The 21,131-nt window shown below is 49.5% G+C and overlaps 1 protein-coding gene across 2 annotated transcripts; it reads left to right on the top strand.

Annotated features, from left to right (window-relative positions):
• The first annotated feature begins 6,701 nt into the window (after positions 1 to 6,701).
• LOC133339411 (uncharacterized) lies at positions 6,702 to 19,150 on the top strand. 2 transcript variants are annotated; one of them, XM_061547555.1, is made up of 3 exons: positions 6,702 to 7,172; positions 15,674 to 15,949; positions 16,455 to 19,150. In XM_061547555.1, the coding sequence occupies exons 1-3, from the start codon at positions 7,035 to 7,037 to the stop codon at positions 17,685 to 17,687; spliced, it is 1,647 nt and encodes a 548-aa protein (XP_061403539.1). In that variant the 5' UTR covers positions 6,702 to 7,034; the 3' UTR covers positions 17,688 to 19,150. The 2 variants fall into 2 exon arrangements, with proteins under 2 accessions (XP_061403539.1, XP_061403538.1); XM_061547554.1 differs by lacking the exon at positions 6,702 to 7,172 and adding an exon at positions 13,227 to 14,247.
• Positions 19,151 to 21,131: the final 1,981 nt, after the last annotated feature.

The following is a 21,131-nucleotide window of genomic DNA, read 5'->3' as shown; positions in this document are numbered from 1 at the left end:
CTGTTTCGTCAAAGATCTGCACCTGGTTTTCGATTTTAAGTAACAAGCAACTTTCCACTCTGCTCGCTGGCATTGCGCCTACAGCTCAGACCTCACCATCGTTTTCAATTATGTAAGTGGGAGCCCACTTCACTCATCCCGCAAAAAACTCCCAAATTCCCAAAAAGTCAACATAGACCCATCGTCACCCACATTGGCATTAAAATGCCCGTGATTTGGTCAAAACGATTACCAAGGTAGAACTGCTCAAAGCTGACTGGGACCACTATGAGTAAGCTGTAAAATGAGTAGTGAGTCGAATTCCCGTGACACCAGAATGATTTCACCATTTTGTTGGCCTCATTTAGTGCAGCCACCAAGAAGAGCATCCCCCGAGGCTTCCGGAAAGAATATACTCCCTGCTGGACAAAAGAGGCCAAGAACTTGCTCTGACAGTAAAGCCAGTCGGGCAACCCACAAGTTGCAATGGCCCTGCTAAACTCAGCCATACGCCAGGGGTAGATTGAGTGCGTTAAAGGCCTGGGCTTCCCACACTCCAGCTGCTCTGCTTGGTGGTGCTAATCTGACACAATACAGGACCGCAAGAGTCCTGCCCAACTTTATAGCCTCCAAAATCGTCAAGAACACAAAAGGACCACTCGACAAAAACATCAAGAGAGAGATCCATTGCCAATTACACCAGACATTGGCCTCAGTTTCTTCACAAGATTCTACGACCATCAGCACAGATTAAGTGAGGGAGGGTCTGGCTGCAATGAAGAAAGGCAAGGCGACCAGCAGGATGGTATCAAACTTCCTCCATCACTGAGGCCCTTGGGGATTCCAATGGCTGGCAAACCTGTACACCAAAGAAAATCCAATGCATCCCAAAAGCAGGGCAGGGGGTGATAGTCACTTATATACCCAAACCGGTCAAGCCAACTGACGACCCGGGAAGCTATAGGCCGATATTACTTATGTGCACGACCTATATAAACTCCTGGAATGTATCACCCTCCAGAGAATCAGCCCGATCATCGAATCACTATTTCCTGAAGAACAAGCAGGATTCTGGCTTGGACGCAGCTGCTATGACCAAGTTTTGGCCCTTGGGACACATTTAGCCTGGATTCTAAAAGAAATCCGAAAACTGGCACCGCCTTTGTGGACTTATCATCGGCCTACGACACAGTCCAGATTAAGAGCTTGATGTTGAAGCTTGCAAGGACCATTCCTTGCCTCTCAACAATATTCCTGATGTGAACGACGCAGAGCAACAGGCGACTGCATGTATACATGGGCAACAAGGCTAGCTCACCCTGGTTTCTCCACAATGGATCGTCACAAAATGTAGTAATTGTGCAAAGACTCTTCAACCTCTAAACAAGCAAAATGCCACCAACCGTCTATACGAGTGACACGTCGCCAACCAGATTATGCAAATTTGTTTATGGCGATGACCTTGCCCCGGCAAGGCAAGCAGCCACTTTTAACGACATCGAATCCACTCTGAATCAAAACCTAAACAGCATGGGGAAATATTTCCATAAATGGAAGCTCAAGCCAAATCCCCACAAAACCGTCACTGCATTTTATTTTCATAATAGAAACACCAAGCACACTCTGAGAGTGGCCTTCTGCTGCAACACTGTGCAACACGACTGCACTCCAACCTATCTCAGAGTCATGCTGGACTGTATGCTAACCTTCCACGACCACCTAAAAAAGGCACCAGGGCTACAAACATCAACGATGGCCTTTGTGTACACTGTAGCTGAGTATTGTGAACCAGTATGGACCAGAAGCAGTCACACTCGACTTGTTGACGTCTAACTGAATGACTGTAATGCGGTGTATCACTGGAACTCTCAAGTTGACTCCAACACGCTGGTGCTGTCACAAATCTCTTCCCCATCCATCCACCGCAACACTGACATCCTCTGGGAAGTCCTGTGAATAGGGTAAAACAGTCGCCTTCCCTTTTACCAGGACCTCAATAACTTGTCGTCATCGCTTTAAGTTATGCAAGCACTTTTGGATTAATGTGCGTAACCTTCAACAATGCGAGATCAACCCCGATGAAGCTTAGAGAGCTGAATGGAGTTCAAAATAACTCACAAACAAACGCCTTGTGAAAGACCCAACGCAGAAGATCCCTGGTTTTGATCTTCCATAAAGCTCATAGTCCAATTAAAACAGCATCCGTACAAACCATGGCTGATATGAATACCTGATGCACAAATTGAAAATTAAAAACTATCCAGTGTGCGACTGTGGTGATCTAGATCAGACCATACAACATACAGTGAGGGAAAAAAGTATTTGATCCCCTGTTGATTTTGTACGTTTGCCCACTGACAAAGAAATGATCAGTCTATAATTTTAATGGTAGGTTTATTTGAACAGTGAGAGACAGAATAACAACAACAAAATACAGAAAAACGCATGTCAAAAATGTTATAAATTGATTTGCATTTTAATGAGGGAAATAAGTATTTGATCCCCTCTCAATCAGAAAGATTTCTGGCTCCCAGGTGTCTTTTATATAATGAAACGGTATAGTTATTGATGGTTATAATGGTTGAAAACTCCTTTATGGCCAATAAATAAATTAGTTATTTCCTAAACAATAGCGTCCCTACTTCCAATATGTCTAAAAAACAGAGCCTGTCAAAGCAGTAGCTACATCTATATTTGTGTTCAAATATTCCTGAAAGGTGGATTTAAAATAATGAAAAAGATCAGTCATACTTCTATAAAATGTTGTTTTTGTTAATCTTCTATATATATAAAATCGTGCATGTCTGTCTGTCTGTGTATGTGTGTGTGGATTTCGGACCATACGCACTTTCATTGGACGGCGGTTGCCCCTGGCAACAGCTAACGACGCCTTCGCCGCTTTCATTGGACGGCGGTTGCCCCTGGCAACGAGTAGCAACTTTTCGCCGCGGGGTGGACGCCATTTTTAATAGCGCGGGGGGGGGGGGGACCGGCACCCGTACCCAGCGTTCGCCGGGTGGGAAAATCAGGCAAGGCGGGAGGCTCTGCACGGTGCTAGGCCTCGACACCCAACACGCCACTCTGAGGTAAATTCATACAAATTTCACGTCCTCTACAGAGTGGCGAGGGAGGCAGAGTGGCGAGGGAGGGAGAGTGGCGAGGGAGGGACTCAGCCTCAAAACGAGTAACTGGTGTGGCGTATCAACATCGCCACTGGGGAGACAAAGGCGGCCGGACGTGGTGGATACAAGTCCCGGGCAAAGCCGGGTCATGACTATGTGTGTATGTGTTTATGTGTATGTCTGTGTGTCTGTATGTATGTGTGTATGTATGTGTCTGTATGTGTTTGTGTGTATGTATGTGTGTGTCTGTATGTATGTGTGTGTGTATTGTGTATGTGTTTGTGTGTGTGTCTGTATGTATGTGTGTGTGTATTGTGTATGTGTTTGTGTGTATGTATGTGTGTGTTTGTATGTATGTGTATGTCTGTGTGTATGCATGTGTGTGTATGTGTGTGTATGTGTTTGTGTGTATGTGTATGTGCGTGTATGTATGTGTGTGTATGTGTGTGTCTGCAGCAAGCGCGTGTATGTGTACCTATGGACGTGTAGGGGGAACGGTAGTGTAGTGCTTAGCGTGCTGCCTGTGTCTGTGTGTCTGTGTGTGTGTGTCTGTGTGTGTGTGTCTGTCTGTGTGTCTGTGTGTGTGTGTCTGTGTGTCTGTGTGTGTGCGCGTGTGTTGTGTAGGGGGAACGGTAGTGTAGTGCTTAGCGTGCTGCCTGTGTATGTGTGTCTGTGTGTGTGTGTCTGTGTGTGTGTGTCTGTCTGTGTGTCTGTGTGTGTGTGTCTGTGTGTGTGTGTCTGTCTGTGTGTCTGTGTGTGTGTGTCTGTCTGTGTGTCTGTGTGTGTGTGTCTGTGTGTGTGTGTCTGTGTGTGTGTGTGTCTGTCTGTGTGTCTGTGTGTGTGTGTCTGTGTGTGTGTCTGTGTGTGTGCGCGTGTGTTGTGTAGGGGGAACGGTAGTGTAGTGCTTAGCGTGCTGCCGCCTGTGTATGTGTGTCTGTGTGTGTGTGTCTGTGTGTGTGTGTCTGTCTGTGTGTCTGTGTGTGTGTGTCTGTGTGTGTGTCTGTGTGTGTGCGCGTGTGTTGTGTAGGGGGAACGGTAGTGTAGTGCTTAGCGTGCTGCCTGTGTCTGTGTGTCTGTGTGTGTGTGTCTGTGTGTGTGTCTGTGTGTGTGTGTCTGTCTGTGTGTCTGTGTGTGTGTGTCTGTGTGTGTGTCTGTGTGTGTGCGCGTGTGTTGTGTAGGGGGAACGGTAGTGTAGTGCTTAGCGTGCTGCCTGTGTGTGTGTGTGTCTGTGTGTGTGTCTGTGTGTGTGCGTGTGTGGTGTGTGGGGAGCGGTAGTGTAGTGGTTAGCGTGCTGTCTGTGTGTCTGTGTGTGTCTGTCTGTGTGTCTGTGTGTGTGTGTCTGTGTGTGTGTCTGTGTGTGTGCGCGTGTGTTGTGTAGGGGGAACGGTAGTGTAGTGCTTAGCGTGCTGCCTGTGTGTGTGTCTGTGTGTGTCTGTGTGTGTGTGTCTGTGTGTGTGTGTCTGTGTGTGTGGTGTGTGGGGAGCGGTAGTGTAGTGGTTAGCGTGCTGTCTGTGTCTGTGTGTGTGTGTCTGTGTGTGTGTCTGTGTGTGTGCGTGTGTGGTTTGTGGGGAGCGGTAGTGTAGTGGTTAGCGTGCTGTCTGTGTGTCTGTGTGTATGTGTCTGTGTGTGTGTCTGTGTGTGTGTCTGTGTGTGTCTGTCTGTGTGTCTGTGTGTGTGTGTGTCTGTGTGTGTGTCTGTGTGTGTGCGCGTGTGTTGTGTAGGGGGAACGGTAGTGTAGTGCTTAGCGTGCTGCCTGTGTCTGTGTGTGTGTGTCTGTGTGTGTGTGCCTGTGTGTTGTGCGTGTGTGGTGTGTAGGGGGAACGGTAGTGTAGTGCTTAGCGTGCTGCCTGTGTGTGTGTGTGTGTGTATCTGTGTGTGTGTGTGTCTGTGTGTGTGTGTCTGTGTGTGTGTGTCTGTGTGTCTGTGTGTGTGTCTGTGTGTGTGTCTGTATCTGTGTGTCTGTGTGTGTGTTTGTGTGTGTGTCTGTGTGTGTGCGTGTGTGGTGTGTAGGGGGAACGGTAGTGTAGTGCTTAGCGTGCTGCCTGTGTGTGTGTCTGTGTGTGTGTGTCTGTGTGTGTGTGTCTGTGTGTGTGTGTCTGTGTGTGTGTCTGTGTGTGTGTCTGTGTGTGTGCGTGTGTGGGGAGCGGTAGTGTAGTGGTTAGCGTGCTGTCTGTGTGTCTGTGTGTCTGTCTGTGTCTGTCTGTGTGTGTCTGCGTGTGTCTGTGTGTGTGTCTGTGTGTGTGTCTGTGCGTCTGTGTGTGTGAGGAGCGGTGGGGGTAGTGATTAACGCTACGCTGCGATACCAACCCGGCGAACCGAGTTCGATTCCCGCTCATGGCCACCACCGGTCAAGATTATTTGAACCTCCCATAGGTCGACTCAGCCTCAAACGAGTAACTGGTGTGGCGTATTAACATCGCCACTGGGGAGAGCAGCAGCAACTGCAGCAGCATCAGCAACTGCAGCAGCAGCAGCAACTGCAGCAGCAGCAGCAACTGCAGCTCCCTTTGATGCTGTTAATCCTGCATAATGCACATGCATGTGTAGTACTAATCACATTCCTGCATTTCCCATAAATATGCTAAATTCCTCTTGATATGCAAATTCTTTTGTCAAGGCGCCCAGCTTATATATATGCTCCAAGCTCGTGTGCTGTTTCATTCAGACTCTGTCGCCTCGACGGACCTGGTTTTCACCTGAGGACGGCTGCTTGCGTTGTGGCCGAAACGTCGTGAGAATAATTTTATTGTTTTATTTTTATTATTTTATTACTTCCCTTCTACGTGACTTTACCGAAAGAACCAAGAAGATGATCTACTGGTTGGTAAAGAGAAGCACGGGTACAGGCACCACTATAAACATCCAATCCCCAAAAGGGAGAGGTATCTAGGCCAAAGGTGAAGGGCGGGGCTGGCCGAGAAACTTCGAGAACTGGCTAGAAAGTTCCACGAGAGGGCGTGGCCGGAGGCAGAGCCTAGCCGCACCTGGGGCAATATAAGCGGAGGCGGAGGAGGTGTGTTGAGTCTTGGGTCTGGACTGCGCCGCTGCTCGCCATCATCTCTCTCCATCATTTGGTGACGTGGCAGATCACCTGCGGAGTTCCACCGCCCTCCTCGGCATGCCGTCAGCCATCGACGAGACCGGGAGCGGACGGGCAGAACCCGCCGTGTGATCAACCGTGTGTGTAGTCTGTAGAACGTTAATATCTAAGTGTGTACTTGGAGAGGAAGAAGATAACGTTGGCCTGTGCTGTGCCCATACATGAAATAAAGAAGAGTACCCTCTACACCAACTTAATTAGAATAATTTTGACTTTAACTTTCCTGCAAAGTTTAGCAACCTTCTGTACCCTTTCATTTTGTGAAAGTATTTTTGAATATTCTAGATTTGAAGTTTTCGTGACTGCAAGGATCCATACTCTTTGGTTCTTTCGGTAAAGTCACGTAGATGAAATTTTTTAAATAATAAGATGTGATTTAAATTATTTATTTTCATTTTATTATTTCATTATTATTATTTTTCATCTATGTGACTTTACTGAAATAACCAAAGAGTATTTTTGCATTCAATATATTATAAAAATTAGCAGACAGATGCATATTTGTTTTACTTATTAATTTTGTTAGCCGAATTCGGCATTCTGAGCTAGGAGTTATTTTAAATGTGGAGAGAGGGACCAGAGCCGATCCTAATCTGAAAAGCAAAGGTATTCCAGGAACATCGGGCAGCAGTTTGGGAGGCGATGACACAAAACCTAGTTTTAATAGCTCCTAATTATGGTGTAGTGACTACCTCAGAGACGATAAGACTTGGAGGCACTTCTTTATTAATGGCACACTCGAGATTAACACAATTAATATTTAGTCCGTCTATTATGGGCGACGCTACTCAGCCAGGTCAGTTGGTAGGCTGCCTGACTAGCGGCGTTCCGAGATGGTAGAGATGGAGACGACGACGAGAATAATGGTGAAAACGAGAAGAATGGTGAAGACGACGAGAAGAATGGCAACGATGGACTTCAGCAGCACGACGGGGATCCCACTCCAACAACAGCCCCGAGGTCCCCCACAGGTGCCCCTCTTACACTCTTAGCGTGGCCTCGCTCTGCCCTGGCCACGCCCCCTTTCTGGAACCTACTAGCGGGTTCCTGGTGGGCCCCTTCTTTGACCTTTCCCCTAGATCCCCCTCTCGTGTATATCCTGGCCTGCTGACGTCAGGACTGACATACGCAGCAGATCCCCTTTTCTGCCAGTAGCCAGCGCTATGCCACTACAATAGTAAGAACATGGAGAAACTTCTGAGTTGGTGGCTTATAATTTGTGAGGACAAGAATACGATTAAATATTCCGCGGATTTGTTTCAAAGCACTTTTAGGATGAAGAGAGCCCATTAGCAGTGTCTTCGGATGTCAAGGATGGACAGACTGGAGGTGACATAGTTTGCACTGATGAGTTCTATATAGGGCATCAAAGGCAAAGTGGAGAGCTAAGTAGTAGAATATAACAATCAGTTATAGAGTGGCTTCAGAAACTAGGCAGTAGATGATGTCGCAATAGTGAAAGTGGGGAGGGATGTTGGCAAGATGAGCCAAGGTGGGATACTTTGTTTATTTATGGAGATGATTCCAATTTTGAGTTGTCTTTTCTAACGTAATTGCCCATATGATTAATGTTGCTCTTGAAGAACAGTTTTGAGTCCAAGTAAATATCTAGATATCGACCTGTTTAATGAGATGCGAGTCCAGGGACACAATGAATAGCTTTTAGGACTAACTTTAAGGCTTTAACCTGGATATGTAAATTATCAAAATGCTGTTGTAGTTATAGTTGTAAATCGTTAATTGACTTGCCAGACGCCACGAGGGCTGGGTCATCAGCAAAGAGATTAATTCAAAAGTGAAAGTTTGAGGTATCTAGATTTTACACATATAGGAGGTGCAGGATTTCGTCAAGCACGTAATTTTATGGCACACTGGTGACAGAGGCTGTGATGTATTTTTCTATGAAGCCAGATTGCTTGGGATTGAATAGGTCATTGTTTGAAAAGAGGCTGTGATTTAAAAATATATATTTTAAATATCTTAATGATAGGAGATAAGCTTGAGATGGGGCAATTGTGATTTCGGTAATTCGGAGCACCACATTTCGGCAGTGGCTGTATGAAGGAAGTTTTCTATTAAAGAGGAATGGATGCCTAAATAATTGTAAGGTTACATATTCTGGGCTGGGGGTTTTACAATGAGGTTTTCATCACAATGTGGAGGGAAAAAGCAGGACGTCCATTGGTACCACCACCAGAGGAAGTTCTTAGGGAGGAAACCATGATTAAGACTTTAAGGTCTGATAAGCGTAAAATAAATGTATATTTAGTGGGAAACTAGCGGAAAGTACCCGGCGTTGCCCAGGTCTTAAAAATATTTCAAAACTACTCTTAAAAATCAAACAGCAGTGCGTACTGTGGTGGTACCTGCTATGATTACAGCAGTGCATACAAACTGTGGTGGTACCTGCTATCACTACAGTAGTACATGCTGACTCTATATCAGTATTTATGGACTGTATAGCACAAAGTACTCACCTGACAGAGTGGCGTGGTGAGGCGTAGTCCTGTGCAGAGCCTCCGGCCTCGCCTAGATTGTCCAGCCGTCCAAGGTGGCACCTTGGCAGGCTGGGCTGCTACCCCTGACCCCCCCCCCCCCCCAGGCACGATCTCCCCGGCCGCTCTGCAGTAATATCTACGGCCTATAGTGGTAGCATCTAGCGACTGTATAGTAGTAAGTATAGTGATAATAACTGCACGCATAGGGGTGGGGGGGGGGCATCACACAGTGAAGAATTTCCCTGAGCGTTTAGTGTATGTTTATAGCATTTATAACGCGAAAGAAAATGTCCCCTTTACTTCCACCGAAGGCGTGTGACTTGGCATGCTCTCCCCCCACCACCAAAGGCGCGTGAGTTGGTATGGTCGTGCGCGTGATAAATAAATAAAATGCCTACTGCCTATAGTACTAGTATCTAGCCACTGTATATATTAATAACTGCACGCATCGGGGTGGGGCATTTTTTACGCGAAATAAAATGTCCTCCTCACTCCCACCGAAGGCATGCGACTTGGTATGGGCCGTTCCCCCCACCAAAGGCGCGTGAGTTGGTACGGTCGTGCAGGCGTAATAAAAAAATAAAAACATGTAAGCGCACAAAAATCGCACTAAATCGATGATTAAACTAATTTAAAGATGACAGATGTGAAAAAGGAATAGCGCTTGCTGACCGCAGGGCTTACGGTATGGTACCTGGCTATTTTAAATCCTTTATATTAAGTTCACTTGCTTGCTTGCTTGCGCGCTTACAACCGTGCAAATCTTTCGGTCGTTTTTTAACCCACTTCCCGTGATCCAATCGAGCTGACATTTTGCACACAGACTCGTTGTGCGTGACAATTTATGTTCGTGAAAATTTTTTCTCCAAAATTTTCCACTTTTTAGGACAAATTTTGTTTTCATATTTTATTTAAAATACCAATGTGATAAAAATGAAACTCTTACTCAAGAAAAACAGAAATGAATAATAAAATAAAACCGATGCCACGCATATAAAGGATTTATAGCGTTGCTCCTCCGCCCTCCGTTGTTGTTGGAGGGTGACTGCCTCCAACTGCCCAGTAGCGTCCTTCACGAGCCTCCTCCACTGCGGCCGATCTTGACACCGCTGGTACCAGTCATCGACAAGTCCACTCAGCTCCACGTCCTCCTGTACCACATCACTCCATCTTTTCTCTAGCCCGTGCTGCGCCTGTTTAGCCCCCTCGATCCGGCCGAACAAAAGCTGTTTAGGCATGCGGTGGCTGGGTATGCAGGCTACATGACCCAGCCAACGCAGCCTTGCCTGCCGGAGGAGCTCACCGATGGGACTTTGCCCAGATCTTTCAAGGATTTGTGAGCTCCTCACACAATCCAGCCTGGTTAAACCCAGGATGGATCGTAGGCAGGCCAGCCTAAATGTTTTTAACCGGCGAAGATGCTCCATTAGGGTGGTCCACGTTTCGCAAGCGTAGAGAAGGGAGGGAATGACTGTGGCCGAGAAGACCTGAAAATTCGAGCGGAGTGACAGACCAGGCAGCTTCCACACAGCGTTACGCAACCGATGAAAAGATATTGCTGCTCGACTGATTCGGAGTGAGACCTCCGCTGCCAAACCGGAGCCGGTCATGAGCACACTGCCCAGGTATGGGAAACTTTCCACTCTCTCCACAACTGCCCCATCACCGATTGAGAGTTGTGGGGGTGGAGTGTCTGATGGTACAAAATACCCAGGCAGGTGCTTAATTTTGGTGGGGCTAATGGTAATGCCCCACCTCTTAGTGGCACATTCCAGTTTCAGCAGAAGCGTCTCTAACTCCTCCTCTGAATGAGCAGCAATTACCAAATCATCGGCATACATAACGTGGTTGACCAATAGGGAGCAATCCCTTGACCGCCCCCGGGCATCAATCAGTCTCCCATTATATCTGTACCAAATGGAAATTCCCCCGGTACAGCTATTGAAGGCTTCACGAACTACGTGGTCAAAATAGATGTTAAATAATGTGGGAGCCAGAGGACATCCCCGTCGCACCCCAAGGTGTATAGGGAATGGCTCTGACTCCTGGCAACGTAGTTTTACCCGGGCCCACTCACCAACATGAAGGTCCTTAATGATCGTGAGCAGAGGGTCAGGGACTATGAAAGCACGAAGAACAACCCAGAGCCCAGGCCTACTGATGGTATCATAGGCCTTGACCAGATCAATAAAGCAGAGATGTAGGTCTTGTTGGAATTCCCTACACCTCTGCTGTAGCAGACAGACAGAAAATATGGCATATGTGAAAGACCTCCCTTTCCTGAAACCGCATTGGGGTTCCGCAAGCCTCTCCTCAGCGTGCCTAGCAAGGCGATGTTGAATAATCCTTGCCAGGACCTTTCCCGGCATACTGAGGAGTGAGATGCCCCTGTAGTTGTTACAGTCTGTGCGGTCCCCCTTCTTAAAGAGGGGGACCACCAGGGCATATTTCTAGTCCTATGGAACCCGTCCAGTGGTCCAGACTGTTGTTATGATGTCATGTAGGGCAGTCTGTGCACAAACGCCACCCTCCCTCAGCATTTTGCTTGGGAGATCATCTCTGCCCGGTGCCTTTCCTGGTCTCAGACTCTGGATCGCTTTCCATACTTCCTCAACCAATGGCACCTCAGCCAGCCACTCACAGGGGGTGACTTCCAATATTTGAGGCACCGCAGCCTCAGCAGGGTCATCCCCACTTTGTCCCACGTTGTTTTCCTGGGTAAGGGATTTCCCCTACCCTAGGACCTCACAGAAATGCTCAGAAAATCTGCAAACTTGTTCCTGGGGGTCGGAGATTGGATCACCATTCTTTCCCCTAATGATGGTAATAGGTGTGGCGCTGCAGGTTACTTTTGTCATGAAATTAAAGAGCGATTTGTTCTTGCGGGCCACTGAGGCAGACTCCTATCTCCTCAGCAACCTGTGACCACCACCCATCCTTGCAGCGCCTCACGGCTCTCCGAACCTCCGAGCGAAGGCTGCGGTAAGCCTCCTCATTCTCTGATGTGGGATGCTGTAGACGATTAGAGTGGGCCTTTCGCTTTTTCTCAACCATCCTGAACACCTCCTCTGTCATCCAGGGTCTTTGGGGAGGTCTGGACCACGTTCCCAAAGCAGCCATTGCAGCTGCATAAGTCACAGTCCTAAACCTTGCCCATTTACTCTCGACATCAGGAGTGGGGGACGATGCCAACCCCAGCCGCAAGCGTTGATGAAATTCTCGCTTGCAACTTTCATAAGCTAACTGAGACCAGGCCACCTTAGGTTGGAATGGGGTCTTGGGTGTACATCCACCACCGGAGTGGAAGAATGGCAGGCGCATCTTACAGATGACTAGTCAGTCGATGGTCAGAGGGCAGATCAGCTCCACGGTAGGTCCTGGTGTCAAGGACATGGGCTCGCATCCGCTGATCCGTCACTATGTAGTCCAGCAGATGTTCTTGCTTGGATCCAGCATGCATCCGTGATGTTGTGCGCCGATGCCGGAACAGCGTGTTGGTAATTACAAGATCATTGGCTGCACAAAAATCTAGCAGCCTCCTACCGTTGTTATTGAACTGATCTGGCCCATGCCTTTCAATCACTACAAACCAGGTGCAGACACACAACAACAACCGCCATTCGCCACTAAGTGGCGGTGACGTCACCACGACGCTTGTGCCAGGCCATGTGCACCTTGAGGCCACGTGAAGTGTCGAACGCCCGCTGGCAGGAGGTCACGGGGCAGACCCAGGTGCCACGGGTTGACTGACTGAGATGACCGAGATGACTGGCTAATGCACCACCTGTGTCCCCTACTGTACTAACTTGCTGTGCTTTAGCCACACGGTGCTCCGCTCGTTGTTGTGAGCGTCGCTCCTCCGCCCTCCGTTGTTGTTGGAGGGCGACTGCCTCCAACTGCCCAGTAGCGTCCTTCACGAGCCTCCTCTACAGAGGCCGATCTTGACACTGCTGGTACCAGTCATCGGCAAGTCCACTCAGCTCCACGTCCTCCTGTACCACATCACCCTATCTCTTCTCTAGCCCGTGCTGTGCCCGTTTAGCCCCCTCAATCCGGCCAAACAAAAGCTGTTTAGGCATGCGGTGGCTGGGCATGCGGGCTACATGACCCAGCCAACGCAACCTTGCCTGCCGGAGGAGCTCACCAATGGGACTTTACCCAGATCTTTCAAGGATTTGTGAGCTCCTCACACAATCCAGCCTGGTTAAACCCAGGATGGATCGTAGGCAGGCCAGCCTAAATGTTTCCAACCGGCAAAGATGCTCCATTAGGGGGGTCCACGTTTCGCAAGCGTAGAGAAGGGAGGGAATGACTGTGGCCGAGAAAACCTGAAGCTTCGTGCGGAGCGACAGACCAGGTAGCTTCCACACAGCATTACGCAACCGATGAAAAGATATTGCCACTTGACTGATTCGGAGTGAGACCTCTGCTGTTACACTGGAGCCGGTCATAAGCATACTGCCCAGGTGTGGGAAACTCTCAACTCTCTCCACTACTGCCCCATCACTGTCCGGCAAAACAACCCCCTACCTCCTCGCGGTGCCGGATGGGCAACACTGTCGTGGACAGTGCTGTGGGGGGAGAGCCAATGCCCATTGGCCTCTCCCCTCATGGCGTCTGTGACCACCACAGTGGCTAAACGGGGGCTCTGGACGGGTGCGAGGGGCTGGTAACCCCTCCACCTTCAATTTATTACCACGAAACTACGAATTAAACATAAATATGTAACTAATAAGCTTGTGCTGGAGGCCCCGGGGAGACAGGCGTCTATAACATCTCCTGGCCAAACCCCAATTGGCGGAGCCAGGAGATTAAATCTTCACCCTCGGGGCTCCTCCAAAAACAACGAAAGCCACTATGGATGGCCACGTGGAATGTTCGAACGCTCACTGCGGAGGAGAGGCTGCCACTCCTTTGTCAGGAGCTGGATCGGTACTGCACACACACACACAGACATACAGACACACAGATGAGACACAACATACATCCGTCCTCGGGCCGTGACGTCATATCCGCTTCCGCCCAGTGTGCCGCTGGAGCCACGCTGCGAGCTGCGTGCTGAGGAGCGCCTCTCTGCACGAAGCCTCCTGGAGCCTCTCCCGGAGCAGTCACCATGGAGGCTCATGGGCTGCGCAGTACCTCACGCACCCTCGTGGCGCTGCTCGTGACGAGCTACGCGTTCCTCACGTCTGGGCCCACGGAGGAGAAGAATTTCTCCCCGAACTGGCTGGTTAACCTGGGGGGAGCCTGGGAGGTCCAACCGCCACAGGCCGGGCAGCCTCTACCTCTCGCCAAAGCGACCGTGGCTGTCCACATCAGCGACCGGCTCGCAGATCACGAAGCCAAGAGGGAGCCTCGAGTCACTTCCTCTCCCATCCATGGCGTGGAGGTTCCCCAAGGAGGAGGAGGAGAAGACGACGACCCAGCTCCCTTAGGGTGGAAGACCTTCATGGAGATGCTGCACAGCAGGCCGGTGGCCATCGCCTACGAGGTGGCGAGTGCAGGGATCGCCCTCCTCAGCCTCGGAGTGTGGCTGAAGAATGCAGTGGTGAGTGCCAGCTTCACGATTACACAGACCATAGCGTGGCACCGCAACAGACACCACACACAGAGCCACCACACGCAGAGATGTATCACGCGTACAGATCACTCGCGTAGATATAAGAATCTCACTCGCATATGTAGTAGGTTCAATGAGACGTAGACGACGTAGTCGGAGGCACACTTAATTATTATAATGTTTCACTCAGCACAGGCCAATGTATACAACACTCGAAGGGGTAACGGCCCCTTCACCTGTCTAACAGGGAGACCCCATTAACTCTAGCCCGGCTAGCCTACTCCCAGGTCCTCCACTCGAGAGCTAGGGGAGGCTAGCTGATCCAGCTCTGGCCAAGCTAGGATCACGGCACCCTTAGTCACCAGACCGGCTCTTACCAGAGCATCGGCTCTGGGCTCTCGGGGCCACGCCACTGGCTTGCCCTGGTCGGTCCTTAGAAGGACAGCGATCCAGGGGAGTCCCAGAGCCTATCTAGCCGGTCTTCACTCTTCACTAGTTAAGCTGAATACTGAACCCCGTGCCCACCGGCTCACCGCCTTATATAGCAACTCCCCCAGGAGGGGTGGGGCCGTGGGAGATCACAGCGCCGTTACAGCCCCCCAGGGCTAACCGATGCCGACGTGGATGTAAGCATCCTTCCGCGTGCGGGCATAACCACCCCTCGTGTGTTTGTTCGCCCTCCCGTAACACCCCTACACATACACCACACACACAAGTATATATGACATCCACACACACATCCTAGACAAAGTCGCAAACACCTTGCTCAATTAATTATGCTTAAATATTATCCACTGCAACTTTAAGGGTGTTTTTTGTTACTGGCAGCGTGGCATTTGAGACATGTGCTGGACTCAGCTGTCCTTGTGCGGCGTTGGTGAGTTGCCCTGGTGCGGACAGAACTATTTCCCCAGCCAGTAGAGTCAGAATAATACTATTTATTTATGGTTGAGGAATCCGATGAGCTATGAAGCTCTTTTTCACAGATGTCCAGTAGGGGCTGGTAAGAACATTACAACAACAAATACTACAAAAACATGGTAATAGTGCAAAGTACATGAAAGGTTAAAAAATCACCCAAAAACAAACAAATAAAACTAAACCACCCCCATCATACAAAGCCCACTGAGGTACTAACTTATTTTTCAGACGGAACCTGGTCACAAATGATAGATCAACAAAGTGACATCATTTGGACATTCATAGCAGCAAAATAATCTAAATTATCGAAATAAATGTTTCTAAATGTGGAGGGAAAAACCAGAGGATCAAACTACGCAGGGCCATGGCACGTGACCAATGACTTTTGTTTATTGCCGAGAATCCAGCTGTTAGTCAAGGCTGAACTAAAGAGAGGGAAAGATACTTGTTGTCGTGCTGTACATTACAAATACTTGTGCAATGTTTTCAACAGTGGCGTCCGCGACCTCCTGCCATGCCAGCAATGGCCGTCCACACCACCAACCTCCCGAAACAAAAGGCTCGGTCGAACTTGGCCGAGATGGTACCTCAAGCAGCTTCTTCTTTAGGCTGTTGGATGATGGTTCCGCAAGATGGAGAATACCCGTCTCCCTCAAGGTGGACGACCTTGATGAAGATGCTGCACAGTGGGCCGGTGGCCATCACTTACCACGTGGAGAGCACGGGGATCACCATTACCAGCCTAAGAGTCTGGCGGAAGAATCAACTGGTAAGAGAGAGTGTGCTGGCTTCACTGTCACATAGAGAATCAGCAGGACACCACAACAGACACACACAGAGACACCACACCCAGAGAGGCATCGTGGATATAGATCACTCAGGCAAATGTCATAATCTCACATGCATAGATGACACAAATCAGAAGCAGAATATTTATACTGGAAGAATCCGATGAGCTATTAAGCTATTTTTCACAGATGTCCAGGAGAGGCAGGTTAGAACGTTACAAGAACAAACAATAAAAAATCACACTCACACCCTCGACAAAGTCGCACACATTTATTACAAGCACACACATTGTTCATGCTGTGGATTACAAATAGTTGTCCGATATTTGCGACTGAAAGGCAAGTACAACACCCGTGTTCAATCAATGGTGGTGGTGTGGCAGATGGCAAGTGAAAAAAAATATTTGAGTGGATGTGACCAACAGGGGAAGAAGGAGACTGCAATCTCTTGCCTCTCATACTGATTTTGTTTCCGGTTTTAAACAGAAGTCATCGCAACGTGGACGAGTTTATCGAAGCCGCCACATGAGAGGATCCATGTGGAAATTGGCTCGGGGCAAGCGCCACCCCATGAAAATCAAGAGGACCCACAGATCCCTCAAGACTCAGCTGGATGGCTGCTCCATGATGAATAGCTCACCAACACTTAATAGCGCACCCACCAACAGCACCACTCCTACCAACACCACCATGACAAACCCCACCCCGACCAACATTGCTATCTCGACTAACACCATCACACTTTCAAATACCACCACCTCTACCAATGCTATCCTGACTAACACCACCACCTCTTCCACCCCTACAAACCCTACCAACAACATCTTCTCCACCTTCACCACCACCAGGACCGACACCATTACCCCAGCTGAGCGTGAGTGGTGTCACCTCATGATCATGGCCCGCACCAATGCCCGCTGCACTACAATAAGCTCAATTATCCCTACCAGCTCAACCACCAACTCCCCCGCTCCTACCAACTCCACCACCTCGACCAATCCCACGCCTACCAACATTACCACGCCTACCAACATTACCTCCTCTACCCTCACTACCACTCCCAGCCACATCACCCCAGCTGAGCATGTGTCCAGCCTCATGATCATGAGGGAAAAGAGATCACTCTTCATGGCCCGGATCAATGCCTGCTCCACCACTCCTACCAACTCCACCACCTCTACCAACCACACACCTACTAACACTACCTCCTCTACTAACCCAACCCTGACCAACATCACTTCCTCTACCCTCACCACCACTCCTTCCCACATCATCACCCCAGCTGAGCGTGAGTCCCGCCTCGTGATCATGAGGGCAAAGAGACCACTCTTCATGGCCCGGATCAATGCCTGCTCCACCACTCCTACCAACTCCACCACCTTTAGAATCTGCACACCTACCAACACTAACACCCCTCCCAACACCGCTACCCTGACCAAACGCAACTACTCCGACGAACACCACCACTCCTACCAAAACCAACCCTACCAACGCCAACCCTATCAACACCAACCCTACCAACACCATTATTCTTACTACTACCCCTACCAACACCAACCCTACCAGCACCAATCCTACCAACACAATGACTCCTACCAATACGACCACCCCAACCGACACCATCACTCTTCCCAACAACAGTCCTATCAACGTTACCTATCCTACAAACGCCAACTCTATAAACACCTTGACCCCTACAAACACCACCACCCCAAATAAGAAATAATACAAAATAAATAACATTACAACATCGCTGCACCCTTTGCATGTTAGCGTGCTGCGCTACGAAGCCGGCGACCGGAGTTAAATTTCCGCTCATGGCCAACACCAGTGATCGACTCAGTCTCAAATTAGTGCCTGGTACTCATTTAGCTGAGGCTACCTCGCATGCCAGTCTGTTAAATCTTTACGGGGGATCTTTGTCTTTGACATATCTGTGGGCTAGAGTGTAGCTTGATTTATTGTTCATGTGAGGGATGCGCTTTGCCTGCAGCCGCCACTACATCTCCGCTCATGTGTGTTTAGCCGTGTCAGTGACGCGCCACGATGTAGCTACTGCTGCTGTCACTGTCACGACCCGGTCGGTGCCGGGTGCTCTGGGACGAAATAAAAAAAGTGGCACGAGGATTATCGCTGCTACTCCAGCAGATCAAGAACGGTTCTCATGGAGTCATCAAAATGCACCTGAAATCACAGCTGACCATCTCAATCACATCTGTGAAATGTCAACGGTGGTGTCCGTTGCCCCTGCTGTGAGTGGTGGAGATGTCCTTGAGCAGTGGTGATGTCCCTGAGTGGCGGTGGAGATGTCCCTGAATATTGGTGGAGTCTGTACAACGCGGCTGCTGTATTCGTGATTAAAGAACCTGAGCCGAGCGTGCTTGGTGGAGCTCAGCAGAAGGTGATGAGCCGGAGGTGTGAACTGAAAGTTCGAGCTCAAGGCGTGAGCTCAAGGTGTGAGCTCGAGGTATAAGCTGGTGATGCGGTCTGGAGGTGAGCACGCGGTGTCCCTGTGCACACAAGCGTGGTGCGGGAGGTGGCCCGAACTAAACTTTTTATTTACCAGGTAAGGCCCACTGGTCCAATAGCTCTTTTTCAGAAACTTACCTGGTCACAAATAATATCTCAATGAAGTGGCTCATCATCTGAAAATATATGTCAAATACTAGAAACGTATGTTTCTCAATGTGGAGGGGAAAACCAGAGGAGCCGTAGAAGAATCTACGCGACCACGGAGAAAACACGCAAACTCCAAATATACAGGTGTCGGGGTCGGAATCGAACCCACGTCTCCCTGTATACCAGGCGAGGTAGTTGACATCTCTCAATAACTGCCTCCTCATAGCCGTATCTCCACAAAAACAATGCGAGTGGTTATACTCATCCCGTCAGCCTTCTGAGAGTAGATCTCAGCAGCATCATTGATTCAACACAAGCAGCATCCTGGTGAGGATTGGACACTTGGTGACTAATCAGCAGTCAGGCTTGCTTGAACCAACACTGATGAATTGCCAGGTCCTCTTGGCAGGGACCCACTCTGATAGACATGGATCAAGTTCAGCAAATAACTCTGTCACGCACTGGCTCGAGCCTGGCCCTGCGGATGTCACTGGAGTGCACGGATACACGGCACCCTCTCCTGGGTGAATCTCTGGCTGCGATGGCAGTGGCGCACGAACACAATCCCGAATTAAACAAAATCAACACATTTGTTAATAACCCGGCGGCCTTTAAAGAAGAACACATACAGGCGACGCTTCGGACAATGGCCTTCCTGTCCAAGCCGGCAGCTCGCCACTTCAACAGTTGGGACGACTGCCCCGAGTGTCGGTGCGTGGCCTCTACCCGCGGCCTCTGCTCATGGTGGAGGTGGCAATGAGACCAAAACCTCATGAGCTAAATGACCTAAGGGGCTGTCCATAAATGACGTCACGCGATTTTGGACGACTTTTGACCCCACCCTCCCTCGTCACACGGCGTCACGAAAAGTCAGACCCCCCCCTCAAATATGACGTCACAAAGCTCTGCCCCCCATCCCCCCACAAAAAATAAAACACGCTTCAAATAGCTTTAAAGTATTGTCATTGTAGTGCGTATTTAATGTGCCGCTGCACTATGATGTTGTAGGATAAAACATTTATTAAAAGTATATTTAATTAAGTAGAACGTGTTGACTATATTTATTTAAAGTTACGCATTTTGATGTGACGTCACATTTCTCAAACCCCCCCCCCCTCGTCACACATCGTCACAAATGTCTGACTCCCCCCCCCCCCCCTAGGTGCGTGACGTAATTCAAAAACGTCCTCTAAATAACCTAACCAACATGGACGTCCTCTAAATAACCTAACCAACATGGACGTCCTCTCAATAACCTAACCAACATGGACGCCCTCTCAATAACCTAACCAACATGGACGTCCTCTAAATAACCTAACCAACATGGACGTCCTCTAAATAACCTAACCAACATGGACGTCCTCTAAATAACCTAACCAACATGGACGTCCTCTAAATCAGTGCTCCCCAACCTTTTTGGCACCAGGGACCGGTGTCATGGAAGACAATTTTTTCACGGACGGGGGGGGGGGGTCATGATTGGGTCTTTCCCCCTTTTCAAAGAAGCTGACTGAGACAAGTGCGCAGTGCGGGAAAGAGGCGCTCACCTCTTGCTGTGCGGCTCGGTTCCTAACAGGCCACGGACCGGTACTGGTCAGCGGCCCGGGGGTTGGGGACCCCTGCTCGTCTCAATGAGCTCACCAACACGGACGCCCGATCAGTAATCTCCACCGCCGCCGTGTGGCCACGTGGTACAACTGCAGTGCCACAGTGCGGGCGAGGCAGCTGCGTCACTCTGCGCTGTCTTCGCCGAGGGGGTCCGAGGGGGGTTGGGGGGGGGGCTCTGGGGTGCATCCCGGGGGGGTCAGGAGGGGTGCGGGCACCTCATCGCGTGCCGCTTTCAGATGCGCTTCTGCGGCCATCGCTCTTCCCGATATTTGGAAGCCATTGGAGCTCTGCACTTTTAAATGTCTTTGACAACCCATTTCTTTAGAACTGCTTTTTGTGCTTAGTTTGTTGTTCTTCACCAGCAGCCAGCACCTCCGATTATCGCGGTTGGCTACGTACGGTGCGATAGAAGTTCAACATACATGTTGTATGTTAGTGCTGTATGTTGTGCATTGGTGTTGCAGCCAGCCAGAAACCGGCGCGACCAACAATATCCCCAAGCTCTGTGGTCCTACATTGGGATAATTTGTCGATACCGCGTTGGCAGTGGTGCACAAATAAAACTCACTGAACACATTCGTTAATACCACGGCTGCCTTAAGAGGAAAATATATCATGGGCGATGTTTGAGGCAATGGGCCCCATTGCATGGCATATGTTTGCCCAGTTCCATTCAAGAGCGAGTATGCGTGTGAGGGGAGAGAACCAACGCGTGCGAGGGGGAAACATTAAATCCCCTCGAGATGGAAATGTCTCCGCTTGCTGCGCTTCCAGACCCTGGATAGGCCAGGAGATGGCGAACTTAGCGACCACGGGGAGTTTCACAACATTTGTGTGGTGATCCACACGTGCACATACACACAGACTCACTCACTCACACAGACTCACTCACACAGACTCACACACTCACACAGACTCACTCACTCACACAGACTC

This window comes from Lethenteron reissneri, unplaced genomic scaffold, assembly GCF_015708825.2.
Source record: "Lethenteron reissneri isolate LAM-NWPU_2019-01 unplaced genomic scaffold, ASM1570882v1 scaffold_1863, whole genome shotgun sequence".
Taxonomy (NCBI): Eukaryota; Metazoa; Chordata; class Hyperoartia; order Petromyzontiformes; family Petromyzontidae; genus Lethenteron; species Lethenteron reissneri.
This window is presented reverse-complemented; position numbering and strand designations above follow the sequence as displayed.